Consider the following 23,069-nt stretch of genomic DNA (forward strand, 5'->3'; position numbering starts at 1 on the left):
CAAGTTTTGTTATCTTTGTGAAACATTTGTTAAATGTGGCACATATTCCAGCAAACAAGTGCTATGCCTCGACGGTTCAAGAGAGGGTGACGGCATTCAACCAAGTTCCTTCACGCTTAGAGCTTAACATTGGACGTGTACACTTTCTCTTGTGCCAAGTTGTCCTGGTGCTTTGGATTAGTCAGCGTGTGACTGACTCACCGGCGTGGCTCCAGGGACTGTACATCGATGATCTTCTCAAAGGACACCACAAAAGCTTCCAGAAACTGCTGCAGGTAGGTAGGATCTTTCTGCTGGACAGAAGAAGGAATAATTGACGCAAATCACCAAAACATCATCATTTTGACTTTGATCGCAATACCGAGCATCACAGTGCCAGCTACCAAAATGCCGTTAAAACCAAAGAAAGTCCTTCATCACACTGTACTTAGTCAAATTTTGATTTATTCCTTTCTGTTTTTGTATATTTTGGATAGTTTCTAGAAGCATAAACCTATGGTATAGGAAAAAAAACCCTCTTCATCTGTATATCGTGGTTGCTAACAGCCCTGAAAACGTGATTTGTTTCCAATGCAGTTTTCCCCCATTGAGTCCTTTGTATGACTCTACAGCTGTGTTTAAACACAAAATTTCTGTTTTAAACACCAATGTGTTAGACATCATGTCAAATTAGGTTGCATATAACAAGCAGTTGTCACAAATTTCCCTTTATCACTGTGCGGGACAGTACTGAGCACACCGAATACTGCTGTCATGTCATTTTGTTTTGAGTTTGTGCTTTTGTTTCGGTTCTAAGCAGTCATTGGTTGATTAACTTAACCCCTTCAATGCCCTTGGACGAGTCACGTATGTCATGAAATCTTTTACCGCTGTGCCTTATGACGGAAGAATGTTTTAGGCATTGACTGTAATTCATATGTGCCACTGTGAAGTAAAAGTAATGTGCCATGTAAGGTACATAAAAGGAGGTGTTTATGACGAGTAGCATACGCCATAAAGCACAGCAGTAAAAGATTTCATGACGTACGTGACTCGTCCAAGGGCATTGATGGGGTTAGTGTTCACCTGTTCTTTGTCTTTGCCTTGATTAGGTTGTCTACTTATACCCTGCTGTTTCTTTGGCTCATCTCAAAATCTGTACTCTGGCCTCTGCTATGGACTGACCCCCCCCACACACACACACACACACATACACACAATTAGCTTTACAAGGTTGCAGATAATACATACATTTAGGCACTGTCTAAAAACAGAGCTCCTGATGAGTGTATGAGCAAAATATTTGCAAGGGCACAAAATCAACCTGAATAGAATAATAATATTATAGCATATGAAACATTAAATTGTGTCATGTCATGTATTTCGCATCAATAAATTGCTGCATTGTCTTGTGACAGTGATACCAATAATGAGATACACATCACAGTTCTGAATACATATATTATATAAATTATATAGACAAGTGTTTTACTGGGAAATACACCACTCATATTTTTCATACAAGCTACATCTGGGATAGGGAAAACCAAAACCATGACCTAAATCTCTAGATGTCACTCGTGAGGAAATTGATGAATTATTTTGATAAATTTGGGTACTTTGTGTTTCTGAATGTGTCAATATAATAAAAAGAAAAACCACAGGTTGGCCTGAAGATATAAAGTTTATCTTCTCGACTTGAAAAACTCGCATTTTTCATCTGGCATACATTACGGACCTGAGTGACATATTTTCCGCCATTTCACTCCAATGACGTCACTCCCAGTGTTTTCCTGCTGACTGGACGCGCGTTGTCAAAATGGCGAACCGGTTCAAAATTAGAATTCTTTTGATTAACTTGTGTATTCTTTTGTGGATGTGTCCATATAATATAAAGGACATTACACGGTGACGCGAAGCTATGAAGTTTATCTTCTCGTTTGCTTCGCTCACTCGTGAATATATTCACCACTCAAAGACAAACTTCATATCTTCGTGCAACCGTGTAATGTCCTCTATTTATTCCTTTCTTTGACACAGCATGCCATGCACCAGAAACAACACCATGACATTTATTATGGTGTGACTCTGCTGGGTGCCTGATGGACAGCAATGAACCAGCGCTTTCACGTTACGTCATTATTATATAGGTACGATCGAATATCAAACTTGATATGTCAAACAGTTGTCTGGTTACATCTGTCACGTCCACATGCTCTGGAGCTTGGAATGCAGACGCAGAATACAAAGCACACATATGCCATTAGGACTAATTGCCATGCACCTGTTCCTGATTAGAGCTCAATCACAGCACATACACATAAGGACTCTCAGTAACACACAGACTTTGCAAAAGCCGTGCATTTTGTATAGCTTTTCTAGTTTGGACCCTGTTTGTGTTTTTAGACTGTGAGTATTGTATTACCTTTGATATCTTGTCTGTGCCTCATTGGACCACTGCCTGTTTTTCGACTCTGCCTTTGTCTACATTTTGGATTTGTTTGCTAGCATGTTTTCAATAAAACTCTTTCTGCACTTACATCAGTCTATCGCCCTTACATGACAGAAACTGTCAACTGTCTAACAAGCCAGTGGACTAATAATGCTGTTTTAACTAGTTTTATATGAAACTGTCATGAATATTTTCCATAAAATGGGTTAGTAAATAATCCCACTTTTTTGTTTTTTTAAAAGCAAATTAAAATAAGTGCTGGATAAAACCCCATCCATCTTATGTAAATAAAGATGCAAATTTCGTTGTCTGGTGGTCAAGTGTTTCTGAGATACTCAAGATATCAGAGGGAATACACTACTCACAGTCCAAAAACACAAACAGGGTCCAAACCAGAAAAGTGATACAAAATACAAGGCTTTCGCAAAGTCTGTGTATTACTGAGAGTCCTTATGTGTATGTGCTGTGATTGAGCTCTAATCAGGAACAGGCGCATGGCAATTAGTCCTAATGGAATATGTGCGCTTTGTATTCCGCTGCTGCACTCCATGCTCCAAAGCCTTGCACTTTTGGTCAGGTTCCCTGTTGTGGTACACATTCGTCATTCGTATGTACATTCATTCGTACGGTCAAAGCCATCAGAAATCAGGTTGATGCATTACCATATTCTCTTAAGCATGGGGTTCTACTCCACAAGCGCAAAGCGTGCATAAGGAGCTCTGCTATGAATAACTCACATGCTTCTGCCCAAGCTGAAACATACACTTAGAAACAAAGCTTGAACCCTGACAGGTTTGGGGGGGGGGCTCTTAAATGTTTCAGAATGCTACAACAGAGGGTTTATCATTTCAGAGAATATTCCAAGTAAAACTTCTTCGAGAAGTGAAGAACACTTAAGTATCCAAATAATCCTTGAGGAAACCTGAGAGTGTAGCAACAGCCTATTTAAAAGGAGGTATTGAAATTCAAAGTTTTAAAAACTTTGCCACATTTAAACAGCACTGAACCCTCAATAATTTGTGCAACACTAGTAATGAAAAGATTAAATAATGCTAAATTTCTAGGTGAAGATTCAAACAGGATGGACGTCCTTCATCCTTCACTGGGAGATGGTCATCTTCAACCATTTTCACGCGAGCTGTGTGGATGTTTGCGTAGAACGCTGTGAAGCCACAGTGTGTGGTATTTCACACTGTACATTATCTCCAGAGTTTGCAGGGGCTGTTGTTGGTGAAACAGGATGTTGCAGTGGGTGCTTCCGTGTGATGTCACTGGGAGAATATTGCAAGAAACAAACCGCATGTTTGACTGATTCTATGCAACGTGAGAACTTAGATTTGTTTTATTGGTTTAGAACAACGGTCAAGACTTTACACCATCACTCGGTTACGCAATGCTCAAACTTGTGCAAAAAAACAAAGAGGGAAGTTTAATATTTTTGGTGGAAGGGATGAAGATGTGATGTGATGAAGTTCAGAGTTCATCACGAACCTCAGTTCAGCGAGTTTCTCAGTTTCAGGCTAACCAAACACAAACAAAGGGTTTATCCTTGATTTGGCTTGAACTATTCTACTGGGATGATGACGATCGTCATGTTAGACCTGATTTTACAATCAGATTAGCACAAGATTTAAGACCACGACCTAATTGGACTTTTCAGTTCATATTCATCTAATAATGTTTACCTGTTAGCTCCCATAAAAACTCATGAAAACCCATTGTTTCGTACCACCTCATTTTTCCAGGATACAGCATTCAGTGAGAAATGATGAATTGAAACCTAAAACAATTCTGCATGGAGTACGAGACCTTATCTCATCTCCTACTAAAATACTCGCTGTAATCAAATTCATTACTTCTGCGATATTTCCCGATATCCTGCAGGGTTACCGATTATAGCACAGATGTCATCAGCATGTCATTTATTATTGTCAAAACAAGAAGACTCTAGTATCATTCATCTCTGGAGATGTCAAGATGCCAAGCGCGTCAAGATACACGGCATCTTCCACCAAAGTGTGGAACTGAGTCATAGGGCAAGATCACCCTGAAAAAGCCTTTAACGTATGGTGCTTGTCGGAAAACATGCTACACAGACACCGTCAAACAGCCTGATCAGTGTATAGAGGAAGTTAGCTCATAATCAACCTCACCACAAACGAGTCATATGCTTAAGATATACACAGCGCCATAAGTCTTTTGAAAAACAAGCCAAGACAATGCACTACGTTTATGTTAAAAACACTCAGTCATTGCTATTTTGCATCTTTAGGAAAAACAGAAGGCTGACGTTTACCAGTTGAAGCAGCTGGTGTTCTGTTAGGTGCCAGTCCATGTCTCATGGCAGTTGAGGGAAGATGAAGGGGGCACTGGAACCCCAGTCTCTTCAGAGGCACCACGGCTACAACTCTCAGGAACATTTACTCTCACTCATGTCTTCCGGCACATACTTCTGTTCTACCTCATACAAACTCACACTCCCTCACTCTCTCTCTCTCTCTCTCTCTCTCTCTCTCTCTCTCTCTTTCACACTCCTTCTGTCTCTCTCTAACTTTCTGCCTTGTCTCTCTGCTTCTGTAAAGCAACCAGGAAATGCCAAGTCACTTTAAGCGAAGCACATTTCCTCTCATCACTGCTTCCGTTTCTGCCACTGTCGCTGTCTTGTTTCTTCTCAGTGAACTTCCAGCATTTGCACATCTCTCCCTCAGTTAATTAGTTTATAGTAGTGCAAGACAGAAACTTGCAAGGAAAAGCAACGTCTAACCTTCTAACCTTAACATAAACAAACGTCTATAAGGCTAGCTCATTTATAAAATCTCATTACTCGGTTAAAGATAGATTGCCTTTCAGATTTTTCAAGTGTAGGTCATAAAAAGAATTTTCCCTGATAGCCAATTATTTTTGTTCAGTGGACCGAAAGCTACTGAATTCGAATCACAGACTTCCAATTTTATTCGTTTTTTCTCTAATAGAGCAATTAATGAATTTAAGGTCACATGGCCCTAAATTCTCTGCTATTTTTGATTGCTTCACCATGACCCAATTCAAGATACTACGTCATGCATCACGTGGTGGGCTTTCCCCGTTCGCACAAGGCATTATGGGATACAAATTTGAAACAGGAGAGAAAAATGGAGCACGCAACTGTGCAAATGAAACGTGAAAGACTGACTACAGTAACAGAAAGCGAGACGTAAAGACTAGTGCTGTCAAGCGATTAAAATATTTAATCGCGATTAATGTCGCAACTGTCATAGTTAACTCGCGATTAATCGCAATTTAATCGCACATTTTTGTCACATGAAAAACCATTGTAATTCTCTTATCAGCATAAAAAAGTGAATGGGCTTGCTCACCGTTCGAACTACGGGGGTACTCGGGGGATCCGAGATCCCCTGAAACAGACATGAGATCCCTTGAAAACATGACTTGGGAAATGTTGGGGGGTCTCTAAAATATTGTCAAAATGATGTTTATTGACATAGCAATCGTGTGTAACGGGAAGCATTTGCATATCCGAAGTGAGCGCGCGATGGAGAGCCGCGCTCTGAGACAAGCGCAAGCACCCCCCCAAGGGAATAAGGGACCCCCCGAAAATATCGGCATAGTTCGAACACTGGTTGTACCAATGGTTTTTTTTTTTATTGCAGAGCATAACACGTCTTGTCACAGCCACTGCAAAGTGGGGCTGGAGCTGCCGATGGGAAAACGAAACCTAAGCCGAGCACCGTGGCTCTTCGGGGGAGGGCAGAGGACTCTGGCTGTGCGGGGCGTGGCATCATGTCACAGAGTGTTAATCTCGCGATAAAAAAATTATCGCCGTTAAAATTGAGTCAAGTTAATGCGTTAATAACGCAACATTTTTGACAGCACTAGTAAAGACATTATGTTGCGAAGGAAAGGAAACGCAGGACCAAACTAATAAATATCGGCGGTCAGCGAGCACCTCGGTGTGATCAGCTGTTCGTTTAGCGACAAAATTATGTAACTGTCAGTGCACGGTCAAAGGTAAGCATGCGCATGCGCACACGGACTTCCTCTGTCTGCTTGACTGCATGAAGCGAGCGATTTCATGCACATTATTTGCTCGGGAATCCCCTCAAATTAAATAACTTCCCAGCCACAGAATGGCCTGATATTTTACAGAAATAAACATATATCACAATCACCAAATTTCAGAAGGAACTAAATTTCACCGATTTTATAAAATCAAAAGGCAGTCTCGCTTTAAGTAGCTAAAGTTAACATGACGATTTTATAGAGATGCTTTTCAGAAGTATTACAAAAACCCGACCTTCCTGCCAGACACGAGAGCGGTTAAATATGCTCTCCGGGCTCTTCTCATTTCCATAGGCATCAATAAGTGTCTTAGGGGGAAGGAAACAATCAAGCAACAGGCCCAGAGCTCTCTGTAAATGAAAGGTGGAAATAACTAAGAGGTGTAAATGGACATGCAGTGTCTGGTGTCTAGTAGCTCTTCCTCCACCATAATTACATCCACAGGAGGAAAACTGCTCAGTCTGTGTTGAAGAGTCATTAAGGCATCAGAGCAAGGATGAAGTCCAACGGTGTAGTTCTACAGGCTTAGCAGGCACCAGTGAGAAAAATCAACCTGAATGAATTTTCCATTTTAACAACGCCACTTCTATATAAAACTGAGTCAGCTGGATTAAACACTGCCATAGAGATGCTCTCCCAAATTCAACAATAGTAGGAAATGAAAAATTTCATATTCAGATTTAAGAAGTGAAACCCAGAAGGAATAACGGTACCTTCCAGTGGAGAGTGAGCTCCATACATAACTACTGGCACCTGCTGATAGGGGAACTCATGCGTGCTCTTCAATTGGGGGGGAAAAAACCCCAAATGAGCAATGATATCTGACTGACTCAAGATCATAACAGTTCAGAATTCAAATGCGAATGGATTTCAATGCAGAGGTCATGAGTCACTGTATAAAAGCAGGGTTTGAATTCAGCCTGGATGGAAATATGGCTGAATAAGCAGCTGTCCTTAGTGTTTGACATTCTGAGCAACTCCAGCAACAGCTGAGCAGACACAAAGAGTGTTTCTCTAAGGTTCCCTGTTCAGCTTTCTGTTAGCAAACACACAGCCGAGCATGTATGAAAGAGTCATTTCAAACCTAATTAAGAGCACATATGCGTGCGGGATTAGAGGTTATCATATACAATAGTGTGCGTGTGGTGTGTGTGTACACATTTGTAGATTCCAATAGGTGAGAGAACTTTAAAATATACATCAACCCTTTATTTATTTGAAGCAAATAATTCAGTAACTACTTAACAGTTATTCCACGAAATTGAGTCGTACATGAGCTGATAGCTGCCGAGGTGCTATAAGCCATATACGACGAGACTGTGTGGTATAACTGTTTTATTCGATCCACAGTCACTGGATTTTGAGAAACAGAGCATTTTTATTTTTTGCAAATTCGATAAATAAAAACTTTACATAAAACGTCCGACAAAATCATTTCCGCTTAGAATGTAAACAAACTGGCAAAATGACAGTAGCAATTTGTGAAAAAATGCTATCATAATAATTCTTGAAAAAAAAAGTTCTTACCATCAAATACTTTTATTCTATATTTTGTTGCCTTTTTTGTTTTTTGGGGTTTTGTTTTCGAGTAGAGTTTTTACTTCGTCCTCGGTTGGTTCAGCGACACACTCCGCCATTTTGTTTTTCTCTACTCACGGTATATGAGCCGATATCCTAGTAGTAGAGTAGCCAATCAGAGCGCGCGATTGCTCATATCCAGTGAATGTGGACAGAATGAAATAAAACTAGTAGTTACTGCAGCCCTTTGATGACCTGGCGACTTGTCCAGGATGTAACCCGCTTCTCGCCCATAGTCAGCTGGGATAGGCTCCAGCTTGCCTGCAACCCTGTAGAACAGGATAAGCGGCTACAGATAATGGATGGATGGATAGTAGTTATTGCTTGTGAACCTGATTTTCTCTGAATGGTGCTCTTCACAGGGGCTGTTTTGGTCCTATGGTTTGGTCATACAGCTGCTTGGAATTGGGTTGAGTGGACACGTGATATATGTTTTCACTGTATTCTGTCAAAATGATGTAAATCGCTCCCCGTGTCTCCTCAGTGATGTAGACTCGGCCCTCGTGGAAGTCTCCGGTGAGGAGTGCTGATTGCGAGGTTCTGCATAATCGAAACTCTCAGGCGAGTGGGGGAGGGAATTCCACGCCGAGGCTGCACACAGTGTGTTAGCGTGAGCATGTAGCCTATGGGAAATGAACAGTGTGTTGGATTAACACTAATCCCATGTATTGGAAAATCAAAAATGTTGTCTTGGGCCTTTCTGGGGTGTCACCAATCCATGTGCAAAATATGGAGTATGTGCGTCCAGCTGTGTCGATTTGCACAGGTGAACAGACAGAGAGACAAACAGCCTTCCTTTAGTAGTATAGATATTCAGTAAATACAATGAAAGTAAGAAGAGAATATATGTATGGATGTAGATATCAGAATGAGGAATGTTAAATCTGGTCTCACTTGGGAGTTTATAGGGTTGGATTCTTAAACTGGAATGTACAAGCTATGGTTATGTTATAGGTTAAAAATAAAGGTTAGGACAAGTGCGGTTGAAGATATTTATTAGCTTTTGGATTAAAGTTTTCTCACAAGCTAGACCTCCAGAGTTCACTATCACATCTGATACAATTTTGTCAACGTATGAATTTAAGAGCCGCCTACTGTATGACCAACCACAGCCCTTTTCCTGTAGCCTGTCTGCAAACCTGCAAAATGATCTTGTTTGCTCACCAGTAACTGCTTCAAATTCTTTAACCACATTTAAGACAAGGTTCTGTTTTGTCCAGTGACTATACACTCACCGGCCACTTTAATAGGAACTTGTTCTTGATTCTAAGATTCCTGTTCTTGGCTGGCAGGAGTGGAACCCAATGTGCTCTTCTGCTGTCGCATGCTGAGATGCTTTTCTGCTCACCACCTCTCTCATCAACAAGACATTTCCACCCACAGAACTGTCGCTCACTCAATGTTTTTTTGTTTTTTGCACCATTCTGTGTAAACTCTAGAGACTGTTGTGTGTGAAAACGCTGGTTACGAATGTAACCGTGGTTCTATGACTAATTGGAAGACTGCCAGGGCGGTGCTGAAAGCACTAGTGGAAGGATCTTTGCATTCACGCGTTTCGAGAATCGCATACAAAAGTTGTCATCTCATGAAGTATGACGTGCCTGCCTATATAAGGCAACATCCCACGTCATTTGGCCTCAAGATCATTCTCGCGCAATCCGAGTGACCAAAGACCCTGGCAGTCTTCCACTTAGTCATAGAACCACGGTTACATTCGTAACCAGCGTTCTATTTCCTTCACTCCAGACCACCAGGGCGGTGCTGAAAGCACTAGTGGAAGACGAATACCAACCCAGTCACGAGGAATTCAGAAGAGCATCACCACCTTCTGGAAGAACAGCTGCACACAGCAATGGCATGGACGCAACATTTAGCCTGTAGTACCGGGCAAATGTACATGTATTGGACCAAGCTGCAGCAGCTCAAATGTCAGAGAGTGGGACACCCTGGAGAGCTGCCCATGATGTTGCCTGAGCACGCGTCGAATGGCAGCGGACAGGAGAGGGCACAGTACATCCCATAGATTCATAGGCATGGGTGATTGCCTCCACAACCCAACGGGAGAGCCGCTGGTTGGACAGAGGCCTTCCTCTCGGAGCACCAACAAAACAAACAAAACAATTGGTCTGTCGTACGAAAGGCTGCCGTCCTATCAAAATAAAACCTCAGAGCCCTGACAGGGCACAACTCAGCATGCAAGTCCGTCCTGTCCGCCGGTATAGCAGTCAGCAAAATCGGCTGGTTGCTAAACTGGGGAGATAAGACTTTCGGGAGGAAAGCTGGGTTAGGCCACAATGAAACACTGTCAAACATAGGGCCCCAACGAAGACAAGCAGTACTCACTGAGAGGGCATGTAGCTCACTCACACGCCGGGCTGTTGTGATGGCAAGGAGAAAAGCCGTTTTAACAGATAGCCACTTAATGTCAGCTGCTGACAGGGGCTCATAAGGAGCCAAGCAAAGGGATTCGAGCACAGTGTTCAGATCCCATGACAGACTCCGCACAAAATGAGGAGGATTAAGACGAAATGCCCCTCTCAAAAAGGTTACCACCAGCCGGTGGGACCCAAGTGAAACACCTCCAACCTCTGAACGGTGGGCTGTTAGTGCTGCAACATACACCTTAAGTGTAGAGCCCTGCCAAGCTCTAAAAGGTGCTGCAGGAAATCTAAAATCTGTGGAACAGAGCAGCTTAGGGGGTCGATGTTGCGTTCCGCACACCAATCACAGAACACCTTCCACTTGCCTGCATACAAGCGTCGGGTAGATTCTGCACATGCGTTCACCACAGTGTTCCTAGTCCCTTCTGAACACTCCAGTAGTAGCCCTGGGACCCCAAGGGCCACACCCAGAGCTTCAGGCGTTCGGGACATGGGTGTTGAATCCTGCCCTCCATCTGCGTCAGCAAGTCAGGCCTGCTGGGCAGCTGACAAGGGGGTCCCACTAGTAGTGACAGCAGGAGCTGGAACCATGGCCTGGATGGCCAATGAGGAGCTATCAATAGCACATGGTGACTGTGATCGTGCACACGGCAGAGAGTCCTCCACAACAGTGGTAGAGGGGGAAAGGCATAAAGGATGGCCCTCGGCCAGTCGTGGGCCAGAGCATCCTGGCCCAACGCTGCCGTTTCTTCTCCCAGGGAAAACCATGTCGGACAATGAGTTGTCTGACTGCTCGCAAACAGGTCCACAGTTGGTCTCCCATAGGTTTTCCAGATCTGTTCCACCATGTCTGGATGCAGTTTCCAATCCCCTTGAGACACCTTGCCGCGTGACAGAGCATCTGCCACACTGTTTAGGCGTCCAGGTAGATAAGATGCTCTTAGGGAAAGGAGGTTGTCCTGAGCCCATACTAGGAGACTGTGAGCCACCTGAAGCGCAGCTACAGACCTTGTGCCCCCCTGATGATTGATATAGAAAACAGTTGCCACATTGTCTGTGCGTACCAATACATGTTTGCCCTGTAGCACTTCCTGGAAGTGGCGCAACGTCAGAAACACCGCCATCAACTCCAGTGTGTTGACGTGGGACGTGCGCCACAGAGCAGGCCAGGTGCCATTCACACCTTGCCGACGCCAGACTCCACCCCAACCCATGAGGGAAGCATCTGTCCAGATAACCTCCCACCGTTCCGGTGGGGGACCAAGTGGAACTCCACGAGTTAGAAAGTGTGCCTGGGACCAAGGTCTTAGCGTGAGCATGCAACGGCATGTTATTCTCACCCTCATGTGCCTGTCTCGCACTGGACACAGACGCAGTTGAAGAAGCCATCTCTGAAAAGCCCTTAGCCACAGAAGACACAGAGGAATGACTACTGAGGCCACTGTGAGTTTCCCCAACAGCTGAAGGAGAGAAACATAACACTGAGTTCCCCCGACACGAAGGTGGTTCACTCCAGTGAGAATTGAACTTATTCTGTCTGGCGTGGGACTGGCCAGTATAGTGTTCGAATCCAGGGCAAGGCCGATGAAACGTGTTGCCTGGACTGGGACCAGTTTGCACTTCCTCTGGTTCACCCTGAACGCCAGAGCCGTAATGTGTAGTAGCAACCGGTGAGCATGTTCCCTGGCCTGTTCGGGCAATGCCGCACAAAGAAGCCAGTCGTCCAAGTAAGGGAGCACTCTTATGCCCTCCTTCTGAAGGGGTTCTAATGCTACTTGGACGCATTTCGAGAACACCCTTGGCACCAGAGAAAGTCCAAAGGGGAGAACTCTGAACTGAAAAATCTTTCCCATGAACAAAAAACGAAGGAAGCGCCTGTGGTCTGCGGCAATGGGTATGTGAAAATAGGTGTCCTCGAGATCTACGGTCACAAACCAGTCCTGGTTTGTGACCACTTGCAGTACATCTGTTGTTCGTAGCATTCGAAAAGGAAGCACCTTCAAGAAACGGTTTAACCTAATTAGCACCCTGGTATAATGATGACACTCGCACATTAAAACAGACCACTCGAAAATTGGAACGTAAATGGCGTCAAACAAAATTGGTAGTGTTCAAATTAGCTTGGAAGGAGAGCTTCCTGAAGTATAGAAAAGCTCTTAGTGCTGCGAGATCAACATATTTCTCCTCCCTAATAGAAGATAACAAAAATAATCCTAGATTCCTATTTAATACTGTAGCAAAATTAACCAGGAATAAGTCCACTATCGACACATGCACACCTGCAGTATGTAGTAGCAACGACTTCATGAATTTTTTTAATGACAAAATTGAGAATATCCGACAAAAAATTCAAACTACTAATTTAAGGTCAGACAATGAAAGTGACCTTGTAGTTAACTATATAACTGTATCAGATCATCAGTTAGAATGTTTTACTCCCCTTAAAGAAACTGAATTACTTTCATTAATCTCTACATCAAAAGCCTCAACTTGCGTACTAGATCCCTTACCTACACATCTATTCAAACAGATAATGCCTGGAGTAATTGAACCGCTTCTAAAAATAATAAATTCTTCTCTTACGATTGGCTATGTACCCAAATCCTTTAAACTAGCAGTTATCAAACCCCTGATTAAAAAACCTGACCTTGATCCCTGTCAGCTGTCCAATTATCGGTCAATATCAAACCTCCCCTTTATCTCCAAGATCCTTGAAAAAGCTGTGGCACAGCAGTTATGCTCATATTTACATAGGAATAACATCCATGAAATGTATCAGTCAGGATTTAGACCTCATCATAGCACAGAGACAGCACTGGTTAAAGTAGTAAACGACCTACTGTTGGCGTCTGATCGGGGCTGTGTCTCGCTACTTGTGTTGCTTGACCTTAGTGCAGCATTTGATACCATTGATCATTCCATTCTTCTGGATAGACTAGAAAATGTTGTGGGAGTTAAGGGAATGGCCCTCTCCTGGCTCAGGTCTTATCTAACTGATCGTTATCAGTATGTTGATATAAATGGTGATATTTCTAGACGTACTGAGGTAAAGTTTGGTGTTCCACAAGGTTCTGTCTTGGGTCCACTGCTTTTTTCTCTATATATGTTACCTCTGGGTGATATTATTCGTAAACATTGTATTAGTTTCCACTGTTATGCTGATGACACACAGTTGTATGTCTCTGCAAAACCTGATGAGAGACACCAGCTTAATAGAATTGAGGAATGTGTTAAGGACATTAGACACTGGATGCTTATTAATTTCCTTCTGCTTAACTCTGACAAGACTGAAGTACTTGTACTAGGACCACATACAGCTAGAAGTAAGTTTTCTGATTACACAGTGACTCTGGATGGCCTTTCTGTTTCTTCACGTGCAGCAGTAAAAGACCTCGGACTGATTATTGACCCCAGTCTTTCATTCAAAACTCACATTGATAACATCACCCAGATAGCTTTCTTTCATCTCAGAAATATTGCAAAGATAAGAAATTTAATGTCATTGCGTGACGCAGAAAAACTAGTCCATGCTTTCGTTACCTCCAGGTTGGATTACTGTAATGCCTTACTGTCTGGATGTTCCAATAAGTGCATAAATAAGCTCCAGTTAGTTCAAAATGCAGCAGCAAGAGTCCTTACTAGAACTAGAAAATATGACCACATCACGCCTGTCTTATCCACACCGCATTGGCTCCCAATCAAATTTCGTATTGATTATAAAATACTACTATTGACCTTTAAAGCACTAAATGGTCTCACACCACAGTACCTGAGTGAACTTCTGCTCCTCTATGACCCGCCACGCCTACTTAGATCAAAAGGTGCAGGCTATCTGCTGGTACCTCGTATAGTGAAAGCTACATCAGGGGGCAGAGCCTTTTCTTACAAAGCCCCACAGTTATGGAACAGCCTTCCAAGTAATGTTCGGGAATCAGACACAGTCTCAGCATTTAAGTCTAGGCTGAAAACATATCTGTTTAGTCAAGCCTTTTGTTAATGGTGTTTATGAGGTAAAGGTGTAGATCTAGAGGGTCCTCAGACATCGAGTGTTTTGGTAAACTGGGATGTATGAATGCTGTCAGTCCCCACTCGCTTGCTCACTCGAGTTTGTTGACGGTGTAGTGGCTGGCTGCTTTATGTCCCGGGGCTCCCTCATGCCTGTGTTACCTTCTGACTCTCTCCTTTTAGTTATGCTGTCATAGTTAGTTGTCGGAGTCCCTGCTTGTACTCGGTGCAATATGTATACTGCTCCTACTTATTCAGGTGACATTGGGCATACCTAACAACCTGTGTTTTCTTTCCCTCCCCTCCTCCACCCCAAATCTGTCCCTCTGAGTTACATGGAGTCAACAGGAAATTTTTTGGTGGAGAGGGTGGAGACCTCGACTGGCTATCGTAGCCTGCAGGGAATCGGCCGTCAGACTTTCTGTCGCATGTCCCAGACCCGCTGAATTGTCTTGGCCAGCCCAAAGGGTCCCATCTGCATCTCATCATTGCTGAGGAGTATGCTCCCATCACCCAATCAAGCATACAGCCAGGTCATGATATATTTTTTACCATATTAACATGCCATTGTTGTGTGTTATGCCTGATGTAAAGACTCTCGTCTCTGTGAGCCTACCACACAGATTTAATACTTGTCATTTTTAGGGCATACCTAACAACATGTGTTTTCTTTCTCTCTCTCTTCCCCCCCCCCCCCCCCCCCCCCCCCAATCTGTCCCTCTGAGTTACATGTTGGTCCTGGGATTGAGATGCTGGCCTCTTCTGCCCCTCGGATCTGCTTGATCCATCCTGGTGCCCTGTGTCTGGTTGGAGTTTTATCGCACCGCTCCTGTGAAGGACGGCCCCATGAGGACAGTTGAGGGTTATACCTGGAGGATGCTCTGGACTCTTACAGTAATGCTTTTATGGCTGAGGACTACAGTTGTCTTGCTAACTTTAGGACTGCAGTTATCATGAACAGTTTTGCACTCAAGTTTCCATCAATGAAGAGTTATAACATCAACGAAACTGTCCTCATGTTAAAACTGTTAATATTATAGTCAGGCTGTCTGTTGTTGCCCAAATGAGGATGGGTTCCCTTTTGAGTCTGGTTCCTCTCGAGGTTTCTTCCTCATGTCGTCTGAGGGAGTTTTTCCTTGCCACCGTCGCCACAGGCTTGCTCATTGGGGATAGATTAGGGATAAATTAGCTCATGTTTTAAGTCGTTCAAATTCTGTAAAGCTGCTTTGCAACAATGTTTATTGTTAAAAGCGCTATACAAATAAACTTGACTTGACTTGACTTGACCTTCTTAAATCTAAAATCGGCCTGAACCCGCCGTCTTTCTTTGGAACGAGAAAATAAACTGAAAAGAAACCCCCTGGGTGAACAATGGGGTCGACCATCTCCATGGCTCCTTTTTGGAGCAACAACTGAACTTCTCTCGACAAGGCTTCTGCCTGTCTTGGATTGGTTATAACTGTCTGCCTCACACCCGAATGCATTGGTGGCCAGCGGCGGAATTGCAGGCGGTACCCTTCTGAAAGGGTGGGGAGTAGCCACTGGTTGGTTGTTATTTCGCGCCAACACGCTAGCTGGCTGCCTGTAAAAACTCCTGCCACTGGCCCTGACCTGTCAGTGGTCCTGTCTACATTTTTCGTAAGGGATGGGGGGGCGACAACGGCGAGGAGGACCCGTCTGTCGAAAAGGGCGAAAACTCACGTGTGGCTGAGTGCCACCCTGCCTGGCCGAGGGAGATGAGGGAGGTGGGGGATTGGGGGTCTGCTGCTGGGGTCGATGGGGAGACCTTTGTGCAGCTCTAGGGGCCACATGCCTAAAGCGTGAGGCAGAAGGGTTTGGCGGAGCTCTGAAGGTGGGTGCTATGCCCACATGATGGGAGCGAGACTCTGTAACAGACACACATCTGTCAAGGGCCTCTTGTGCTGCTGGCCCAAAGACCTGTCTAGGTGCCAGTGGGAGGTGCCTCAGGTTGTTCCTGCATACTTCTGGCATAGGCGATTGAGCCAGCCACGCTTGTTGATGGGCTTCTAGCAAGGTGCCCAAGGTAGTGCCACACTGGTTGGCAATGACACCCATAGCCTGCAGTGCAAGTTCCAGTACCTCAGCCGCCAGTGGGTCTGCCGATGATGTGTTGAGTGTCGAGTGCAGCATAACAAGCATGTGTGCCAGCGAGTTAGACACCCTGCCAAGAAAGGCAGTAGAGTTGTAAGCATGAGAAAGTAGCTCATCTGTGCGGTGGCACTCAGTGTTAGGGCAACGCACCTGCTCCCGAAGTGCTTCATCGGGAGACACAATGAGCAAAGCAATGCTTGATTCGACTACTGGCATGCTACCCAAGCCAACAGCACCGGGGTCCTGCATCGCCGCAAGCATGCGAGACATCTGGTCTGGACGGGCAGGTTTCGTAGCAGCCTCCAGGGCAGAGGCCACCACAGAAGTAAAGTCACGACACTGTGGAATTACCAGAGAGGCGCGCTGAACACGGCGCAGGAACATGTTCTCAGATTCGGTAGGAGGCGCTGGGGTGTCCAACTGCAAATGTGCAAGCAAAGCCTTCAGTGTGGCCTCCACCGAACCCACCACTGAGGCAGACTCCCCAGATCGCCCAGAGGTAACATCACTGCCCGAATCATGGGGCTCAACACCTGGCAGGACTTCGCTTGGTGGCTGCACCGAGGAAGAAGGCTGACTGAAAAAGGTGTCTGAGGCAGCCACAGACATCACTTCCTCTTGGTCAGGTGGCTGAGAACATGAGCCAACGGGTGACAAGGAGGCAGGCGGTGCAGGCTGTTCCTCTACAGTACCTACCTGTGCCCCTGCTGTGGGGGGGCCTTGCAAGCAGAGGCAGCAGACGCTCCACTGTAGATGAGAGCAGTTCCACTTTACGCTCTAACTCAGAAGACCTAGATTTTTTGCGCTGTTTTGCATGCACTGGTGGTGAAAGCCTACGCTTACACTGTGTCTGAGAATCCGAGAGCAGAAAACTGTTAGACGCACGTTCCACACCAGCCAACCGTGCCTGTCTAACAGTAAGCAGCATTAACGCACAGGAAGGGCATGGATCAGACATTGCCTCCCTTAGATGTTGCATGCCAAGGCACTCCGCGCAGCGATCATGTGCATCCAGCACCTCCATTAGGTTGGGGCAAGTGGAACACCTCACTGAATCCATCTCAGTGTCTACTCACCCACGATTCTTTTTTTTTTTTTAGAAAAGAAGCAAGGTGTAGCGCTGCTTGCTAGCCTGGCAACCAAGGCTAGCGAGTTCGCAAGCGCAACTTTACTGCTACAGACAACGATTTACTAGCAACCAGAAAACCGATGCTCACGTAAAGTTGTAATTACACATTAATATGTTATTGGCAACCAATTCGCTAACTCACTCAACACTGACAAACTCCCGGCAACCGAGCAGTTTGTGACAAGACCGATATAATAGCCGTCCCTGAAAACTTGGCAGCCAAGATTCAGTGACTATCGATACATAAAACAATCTCAAAATAATGTTAACCAAGTTACCTTAGCGACCAAACAGCTCGCGTGGAGTCGAGTCCCACTGAAGTCCTTTTCAGTCACGAGCTGCATTGTAGATTGTCGCAGGTATTCCCACAGTTAACTGATAACACACACACAATTCCAATAGAAGAGATGCGATTCCAACGCAAGAAAAAAGAAGAGGCCAAATGACGTGGGATGTTGCCTTATATAGGCAGGCACGTCATACGTCATGAGATGACAACTTTTGTATGCGATTCTCAAAACGCGCGGATGCAAAGATCCTTCCACTAGTGCTTTCAGCACCGCCCTGGCGGTCTGGAGTGAAGGAAATAGAACCCCAGGAGATCAGCAGTTTCTGAAATTCTCAAACCAGTCCATCTGGCTCAAACCAACACCCATACCACAGTGAAAGTCACACTCTGAGAGTGCAATTTTTCCCGTTCTGATGTTTGAAGTGAACATTCACTAAAGCTCTTGATTTGCAACTGCATAATTTTATGAATTGTGCTGCTGTCGAGGGATTGGCTGGTTCATTGTGTTAGTGTTTGAAAAGTTTGTTAATAGGAAAACACAGACGTGCAAAGAGACAACCAGATTGCAGCCTTGAAGATTATGATGTTCATGGCCAGAAAAGTGTACAAAAGGTATCAGATGCTCTTCAAATCCATGTGCTGAGGATAAAACTACACTGTAAAAAAAATCCCGTTGTTTTTACGGAAAAAAACTGGCAGCTGGAGTCACCAGAAAAAATCCGTAAAATATACAGCAAAACGGTAATTGCTTTTACAGCACAGCATGTACATTTTACAGTTTAAAGTAGCAAATATAACAGAAGTCCAGTGTTTTATATGCTGGATTTAACTGTAAAATGTACAAGCTGTACCGTAAAAGCAATTACCGTTTTGCTGTATATTTTACGGATTTTTTCTGGTGACTCCAGCTGCCAGTTTTTTTCCGTAAGAACAACGGGATTTTTGTATGCTGGTTTCAATGATCTACTAGACAGATATTTTTTTGGGGGGCTTTTTTCACCTTTATTGAATAGGACAGTGTAGAGACAGGAAATGAGCTAGAGAGAGACTGGGAAATGACCTTGGGTCAGAATCGAACCCGGGTCCCCAGATTCACGGTATGGCGCCTTAGTCGACTGAGCCACGACAGTGGCCGTTTTTGTATTTTTTTTAACAGGGCAATTATGTAATTTTAACTATCACATTCTGTTTTAGTATTACAGTTTGTCTGTGTTTAAACTACAACAATTTGTAAATTCTACAAAAAAATATGATCAATTCAACATATTCTTACTGTTAAATTAACAGTGGTATTTGGTGAGGAGTTTTACAGTATATTGATGTAAATTACACACTGCTTCATTGTTTTTGTATTTACAGTTTTTTTATGTCATGATTTTACATAAATTCCCTGTTAATTCTACGGACATTTTTTACAGTGTAGGAGTAAAAGGAAGCTTGAGATCAATGATCACTAACCCTATGACTGGAAATCTGTGTTCCAACAGGGTTCAATTCCCTCTGTAATCTAGTACATCTGCGCCAGAAGAATGTCTACTTCATGAATCAGATCAGGGCTGAAAAAATGTTCTGCATGTGTCTAGATCAGGGGTGGGCAATTATTTTTTCCATGGGGCCACATGAGAAACAGAAAATTTTGTGGAGGGCCGGACCAAAAGGCTGAACTAAATTCTGCATAATATTAATTGTATTTCTTTATATAAAGCAATAAATAACATTGTTTTTACAAGCAGCTAAGACTGGTAAGAGTATGGAAAAAACGAGGTTGCCTTACAAAAAATATGTCATTTATTCAATCAAATTTCCCAAAATAACGGTTAACAAAATGTGAACGTTTGTACCATTTTTTTTCAGTCACATTCACCCCAAAACACAATAAAGACATCACAATATTGTCTTTCTACTCCAAATATCAAGCAAGATACATCATATTATAATAATGATGCCCACATTTGTAGTCTAATCACCTCATTTGGTGTTTTTCAGTTTTTTATTTGTTCAGTGAGAGAAATCTAGTCTCTGTTGGGCTTTAACGAGTGCATCAGAGTCAGGCTGAATGTCTGAGGTGGAGATGCAAAGCACAGCTGACAGATGATCATCGGTCGATTCGGTGTAGGTATCAGATCTACAGATCGGCTCGGGCTCCGGCGCCTGCTGGTGACGTCACGCTATGTGATTGGCTGGACCGTTTGAAGGATGACGTACAAGTTTGTGGTTGGTCTGGACAAATTACGGAAGTAGTTATCGCGGGATTAGGTTTCGTGGGATTTCATGTCATGTTCATGTCGCGCGCATTGCGTTTTTGTTGAACACAACTTCAAAATAAAAGCAATGCACATTCAGTCCATGCATGAGGTAAAATTAGAAAATACGTTTATTTTGTAATTTCTAATTAACCTTACGCGGGCCGGTCAGAATGAACCAAAGGGCCGGATGCATACATGTCAACCTTTGGTCAATCAAACCTGTATAACCAACCTCCAAAATCCGTATTTCCCTTATAAAATCCTTATAAGATGCAAATTAAAATAATTTACCTAAAATTTGAATGATAATTAACAATGATATATCCCAGTTACTTTTTATTCAATATTAATAACAATAAACCTTCAGAATGAATACAAAGCTCCAATGTTCGACAAAAACACAAAGTGTCACTCTAATGTTCTGAATTGTACTCCATGACAGCTTTTTTAGCACTCCGCACCAATACCTCACGAGGCTGCATGTCACAGCAAGTGTCTGTGTTGATCTTGCCGGAGTGCCCATTCAGAATCTTTTCAGTCGCTAGTGAAAGTCGCTCAGGTGGAAATACGCTTTTCAAACAAAATGCTACTTCCCGGTTGACGGGATTCTCGCAAGGGCGGTGTGCGCATGATCAGAAGTGGAATGAAGTCTCGCTACCACAAGATAACGCGCGATTTCATAAGACTCTTTACTGGCTGTCAGTGCTTTCTGTGGTGTACAGTACGTTTGTAAATGTTATGCGCTCTTTTATCATCGTGGGAATTGATTATAGCTCTAAATAAATATTGAAGTTTTTTTAAAGAATCCGTATAACTTTATTTGTACGCCCGTATACTACGTTTATTGAATCAAATCCGTATAAAATATGGACATTCCGTATAGGTTGACATGTATGCGGATGTGGCCCGCGGGCCGTAAAATGCCCAGGTCTGGAAAGGGCTAGTGATCACTACTTAACAAGTACAGTCATTCAAGTGTGCATGCATGTAGAATAGTACATCCGTAAAGCTTCAGCAACAGTAAGGACGACTTATTTAGATTTTCCCGAACAGCTGCTATGTCATTAACTAGATTATTTTTCACACAGCTAATTGTCTGGCCTAATTAAAGCAGCTTCCTCAGCTGCAGGCTCCACTGGAAAAAAAAAAAAAAGGCTATAAAAACCAAACACTTTATCAACCAGCAGTGCAAACAATGAAATTTGATATGATGAAGTAAAATCACATAAACAAGACTTTAACACTAGACAAGGGTTGGAAATTAAGGAAACAGATCCCATTAATTTAGGTCACAGGCATTAATGTAGGCTAATACTGCTTTAGGGAAAACAGAGGATGATTAGATGAAAATAGTGAATACAGCCATTTTGAACTGTTTAAATATATTTTTGGTGCATCAAATGTTAAGCACCCAAGCTTAGATAATAAACACAGATAAAGCAGAGATCACAGACTGTAGCACTGCATTATAAACCCACAGTTTAGCCTTGCTTAGCAAGACAAAGAACAGTGATACTAAATGAGTCGAAGAGAGATAAATATAGCTAAATCATAGTCTCAAGAGGGAGGTGGAAAGTACTGGAGCTGATCACCAGCAGCAGGCCTGGACTCGTCCCTCTGAGAGAGTTAACAGTCGTTCTTGGTGGAAATGTCCCTGAAGTACGGGTGGATTTCCCTACCATTTAAAAGACACCCTTTAGCCTTCAGCTGGAGTATACAATGAGTACAGATAATAATTTGAATGATTTAATTAACTTAAGCTGTTGTAGTGGACCTCTGAAGCAGCGAACGCAGTTGAAAAGTCAGGCAAAGACAGATAAGGATGACGAAAGTATATTTCTGCTTCTGAAAGCTCTCCAAGTGAAATGTGATGTTATTGAATACTTTCACAGGCAGGTCCAGGCATGTGAGCTCCTGTACAACCAGAAGCACATAGACACAAGTCAAGTTCATTTTATCCAGCTGCGTCAAAGGTACAAAGACGGGAGGCTAGTCCATGTACCCTCAAGGCAAGGTACAAGAGGCCGAGGTGAAGTTTGTGCAAAACCCAAAGGGGTGTACTGTACGACTGCATGATCTACAACCTACATTAAGGAAGTTAAAGCTTTATTGTGACAACTCAAAAATGTGTGTGTCCAACAAGAATCACACATGATTAACACAAATGTGAATATGCGGCGGATGGACCATACATTGTCAAAGACAATTACTCATAAAGACATAAAAGGTATATTAAAGGAGAACTGAAGGCAAATTTTGTCTCATCATCTCATTATCTCTAGCCGCTTTATCCTGTTCTACAGGGTCGCAGGCAAGCTGGAGCCTATCCCAGCTGACTACGGGCGAAAGGCGGGGTACACCCTGGACAAGTCGCCAGGTCATCACAGGGCTGACACATAGACACAGACAACCATTCACACTCACATTCACACCTACGCTCAATTTAGAGTCACCAGTTAACCTAACCTGCATGTCTTTGGACTGTGGGGGAAACCGGAGCACCCGGAGGAAACCCACGCGGACACGGGGAGAACATGCAAACTCCACACAGAAAGGCCCTCGCCAGCCATGGGGCTCGAACCCGGACCCTCTTGCTGTGAGGCGACAGCGCTAACCACTACACCACCGTGCCGCCCGGCAAATTTTGTATTATCAAAATTCTATTATCTCATTTTATTAAATATCGGAATGCATTTTTGATCGCTATTTTGTCACTGCTATAGCAAGTTATGAGTGTTTGAAATATGCTCTGTAATATATCAGTCCGGGCGGCACGGTGGTGTAGTGATTAGCGCTGTCGCCTCACAGCAAGAAGGTCCGGGTTCGAGCCCCGTGGCCG

The 23,069-nt window shown here is 43.6% G+C and overlaps 1 protein-coding gene across 5 annotated transcripts in view; it reads right to left on the reverse strand.

Moving 5' to 3' along the window:
- Positions 1 to 23,069, reverse strand: part of nbeal2 (neurobeachin-like 2) — a 175,310-nt gene that overhangs the window by 139,001 nt on the left and 13,240 nt on the right. For 2 of the 5 annotated variants that reach the window (XM_060921758.1, XM_060921754.1), the window contains exons 1-2: positions 4,728 to 5,000; positions 202 to 293 (exon numbers count right to left, since the gene is read on the reverse strand). In XM_060921758.1, the coding sequence (XP_060777741.1) occupies positions 202 to 293; positions 4,728 to 4,766 (131 nt within the window). In that variant the 5' untranslated portion in view covers positions 4,767 to 5,000. Of the gene's footprint in view, positions 1 to 201; positions 294 to 4,727; positions 5,001 to 23,069 lie in introns of those variants that run through there. The other 3 variants (XM_060921756.1, XM_060921757.1, XM_060921755.1) reach the window with 3 other exon arrangements.

The sequence above is a fragment of the Neoarius graeffei genome, chromosome 5, assembly GCF_027579695.1.
Source record: "Neoarius graeffei isolate fNeoGra1 chromosome 5, fNeoGra1.pri, whole genome shotgun sequence".
In the NCBI taxonomy this organism is placed as follows: Eukaryota; Metazoa; Chordata; class Actinopteri; order Siluriformes; family Ariidae; genus Neoarius; species Neoarius graeffei.